This window comes from Gavialis gangeticus, unplaced genomic scaffold (assembly GCF_001723915.1).
Source record: "Gavialis gangeticus isolate Ggan-Ray unplaced genomic scaffold, GavGan_comp1, whole genome shotgun sequence".
Classification (NCBI taxonomy): Eukaryota; Metazoa; Chordata; order Crocodylia; family Gavialidae; genus Gavialis; species Gavialis gangeticus.
Window position 1 is genome coordinate 76,517,604 of NW_017729022.1, and position 3,623 is coordinate 76,521,226.

At 45.3% G+C, this 3,623-nt stretch overlaps 1 protein-coding gene and 2 long non-coding RNA genes across 4 annotated transcripts in view; 2 read left to right on the plus strand and 1 right to left on the minus strand.

The window, feature by feature from the left end:
• Window positions 1–1,450, plus strand: part of AGK (acylglycerol kinase) — a 56,989-nt gene extending 55,539 nt beyond the window's left edge. The window contains exon 15 of one of the 2 annotated variants that reach the window (XM_019515426.1): window positions 707–1,450. In XM_019515426.1, coding sequence (XP_019370971.1) covers window positions 707–844 — 138 coding nt within the window. In that variant the 3' untranslated portion in view covers window positions 845–1,450. The remainder of the gene's footprint in view (window positions 1–706) is intronic. The other variant, XM_019515427.1, reaches the window with a different exon arrangement.
• A 1,757-nt stretch (window positions 1,451–3,207) lies between these two features.
• The window catches only part of LOC109296167, a 521-nt gene continuing 105 nt past the window's right edge, over window positions 3,208–3,623 (minus strand). The window contains exon 2 of the long non-coding RNA XR_002096906.1: window positions 3,208–3,611. This is a non-coding gene — a long non-coding RNA (uncharacterized LOC109296167). The remainder of the gene's footprint in view (window positions 3,612–3,623) is intronic.
• Window positions 3,434–3,623, plus strand: part of LOC109296169 — a 717-nt gene continuing 527 nt past the window's right edge. Inside the window, exon 1 of the long non-coding RNA XR_002096907.1 lies at window positions 3,434–3,620. This is a non-coding gene — a long non-coding RNA (uncharacterized LOC109296169). The remainder of the gene's footprint in view (window positions 3,621–3,623) is intronic.

Sequence of the window (3,623 nt, forward strand, 5' to 3'; positions counted from 1 at the left end):
TTTGAACCTCACCTGGTGCTGAGGACTTGAGTAACCAAGGCAGGCCCCTGATTAGGTTACAGAAGGAACATGTGCACTGTTCGGATGCCTAGGCCTTAATCCTGGGTGATTTTACATGTGTGACTATATAACAACAGTGGGATTATTCACTTGGCTGCATCAGTTTATTCTGGCCTGGAGGTTGAGGAGCCACTTCCCACCTCTGGGCCTGATTGATGCCTTCCTAGTCACGAGTTGTGCTAGGCTGTGCCATAGCAGTGAGGACGGATACAACAAAACCAGTATAAAGACGTGCCTGTGGCATAGCAGTCATGGCTATTGTGTAACTATTCTAGCTTGTTACCGCCAGGCCAGGCCAAGGAAAGACCACCTCACTGTTTTGTGCAATTCCATGGAAATTAGAACCCTTAAATACAAGCATTGCAGGTCTTTAAAGCTACCTAGCATTTAATTACCACCAATTAGTTACTAAGTGAGGTAATCCGCAGCAGTCTGCTAGTCTATTTAGGTGAAGCCAGTACAGTTCTGTTTGTGCTGGGGAGACCAGCCAGGATGAAAGACAGGAGACAGGCGGCTAAAGATCCAGTGGTTCCTCCAATTGTAGCCTGTTAAGAAACATCACTGGGCTCAGGTACTACAGTTAGAGCATTGTAGTGACTATTGCTCAGTCACCACTAACTCCAAGCTACCTTGTGATTCTCGGCAGGGCACAGAAGGCTTCTTCGGCATAGACAGTGAGGAGTACGAAGCCATACCTGTGGAGGTGAAGTTGTTACCTCGGAAACTCCGATTCTTCTGCGACCCCCAAAGGAGGGAGCAGGTGCTGCAGGCAGCAGTCAAGTGAGGGACTTTCAGCCAAGTCATCAAGTCTGGAGTCTCCTGAGTACCCTCCCCCAAATAACTCAGCCTGAGTTACTTGGCACGTTTACATGTCAGGTATCGGCAGCTTTGGTGAGAGCTGCTAACTGACAAGTAACAAGGAAGATAAAACTGCACATTAGACTGAGAAACGCACATCAACTCAGTGGCATCTTTTTTTGTCTAATGACAACATTGTTCCATTTAACAGCACTGCCGGCAGATGCTAGTTATACTGCCAGTCTCCATTAAAGTGAAATGGAAAATGTAGTTGTCCCTGTTTGAGAGTGATAAGCTATCTTATCTTGTTTAGATCCAAAAAATCTGGGCTCAAGGAAATGCTATGAACATGACACTACTGCTGGGATAGTAGGAGGGGAGTTTACAAAGTGCAGGTATTGCCATAGCAGATAGGTGGTTCACTTTAGTCTAAATTCCCATCTTTTTGTCAGCAGTGTGCCTGTACTTGAGCCTTCCTGCATCAGGAGGGAGGGCGATAGTTCAGCTTATGGTCTTAAGTGCAAGCACTGATATCCCTTGCAGTTTTATTCTAGCTAATGTTGTTTTAAGATGCACAGTAAAACCCATATGTGGGAACCTCTTGCTTCAAGGGTCCTTTTCATCCATGGGATGACTGCTTCATTCTTATTCAACTGCTAAGCTAACCATGTATTGGATCCTTGAGCAATTGGTGAAGGCATATTTTTAATGTGGAAATACTTATTTTTTTGTCTTACCAAACTGTTTACTTCAAAAAAATATTCAGCACAGTGTTGTATAAATAATTCCTTTGATCTGGTTTCAGATGCATTGTTTTTCACTAAGTCATGCTCTTGTTCTTATAGTAGCATGAGAGGCATCAAACAGATAGTTTTATTGCATTCCTTATTTTATACATGTCCTTACCCTGTTACTTTTGTTCCTAACTTAAAATACCCTAATCTTTCCATAGATAGATAGCTGTCACCGCCATGAGAGAGCTCTAGCCCCTAATGCTTTTGTTTCTCGGAGCCTTTTTCACTGTTAAAGCTTCAGTCACTGTAAAGAGATGGCTTTGACTTGCAACAACTGTCTGTGTACTTTTCTTAACTCAGTCATCAACTTGCTTAATTCTGGTTTGCTTCGCACCATGCACTGAGCAAAATCTGTCCTCTTGTATTTTGGATGTGGTTGCTGTTTCTACTCAGGCTAAAGCATTCCTCTTAAGTTGTGTTGAGTTTGCAGTGGTCTACAATGAATCCATTGGCCTTTGTTGTATTAGATCACATGTCCTTTGCAGGTGCATTGGCCCAGTTGCTTCCTTCTAACTTTGGCTGTGCTGAGCCATCTCCAATATCTCTGCAGCAGCCCGTGTGCTCAATCTTAAAAAAAGATGGGCCACAGGAGGGGGAAAAAAGGGGAATTTCTGGTCTCAGGTGAAGAGCATGCGAGGAAAAAGAAACTATTTTTCCTAAAAGAGACCGTAAGTTAACAGAACAGTGGGTGCTGTGCTCCCCTGCCCCCCAACAGCAGGACAACACTGTATAACCACCAACCTGCAGGCCCTCAGGCAAGAGGGCTTGTGCTTTTTATATTGGTGGAAGAGGCTGATTTGTGTTATTTTCCATTGGTCAAAAGAATGGGGGCAGGTAGTGAGCATATAATTATCCAGTTTAGCACTGCCACCTCCACGGGCACATCTACATGAGAGATTTATTGCAGAGTTGCCTAATTAGCTCCACTGTAAATGTCTCCATGTGCAGTGCTATTAGGATGGAGTAAATTAATTAACTCCACAGCAAAATAGCACTTGTAAATAGAAGTACTATCCTTCTGTGGCGTTTTCTTAATCTGCAGCAGTGCATGTGTAGATGCTGATGAGGATGGCTGGGGTATGAGGGTGCTTCAGCACGGGCTGCCTGCCACCTAGCCCCACCTTGGAGCACTCTTGTGCCCCAGCCAACCCCTCCGCAGCACACTGAGCTGCCCTGGGGCTCCCTGCCAGCCAGGGCTGCTCCAACCCAGCTCAGCATGCTGTGGTCCCAAGAACAGTCGAACATGGTGCCCAAGAATAATAAACTCCAGTGCAATATGTGCCAGAGTTTACTGTGCATTAATGGCACATGTAGACACCCCAAGAGTAGAAAGGAATATGCAGGCTTTAGTCCCACTCAGCTTATTTTAACAGAGGCACTTCAGACCTACACTGAAACCACCAACTTGCCCCAAGCTAGGTTGAGGAAGGCAGGGTAGAGCCAGCTTTTGGGGAGGCTTTGCTCAGTCAACCTACTGAGATGTGCTAGAGCTTGCATTGCCATTTGTATTGGGAACTAATGCAGAAGAATTAGACTGAGGGGCAGAGACAACAGGGCTGTTAAAATGTGAGCTTTAATAGTAAAAACAAACAGAACAAAACCAAACCAAGTTTTAGTAAGCAAGCTTCTCTTGGCTCCATCATCAGATGGGGTCAGTCCTATGGGAACAACTCTGGGGTGTGAAGCTAGTGCTGTTCTTCCCACTGAGAGAAAACTGTCGCTTTAACTAGTCAAGGCATAAATGCAGAGTGCTCCTTTGCAGCTCTGTGAGTGAGAAGACCTGGCTGCCATGGGAACTAGCTTCCAGTTCAATTACGCTAGGGTAAAGAGCACCTGGCTTCCTAGGGTCAGCAGCACAGCCTCTCCTGCTGCAGCAACAGGCACGCACAATGGATGGCTGCAGGTCAATGCTCCAGTGAGTATGAAAAAAAAGCCAAAAATAATAAAGCCTTTTTCAACCTTGGTAAGGTA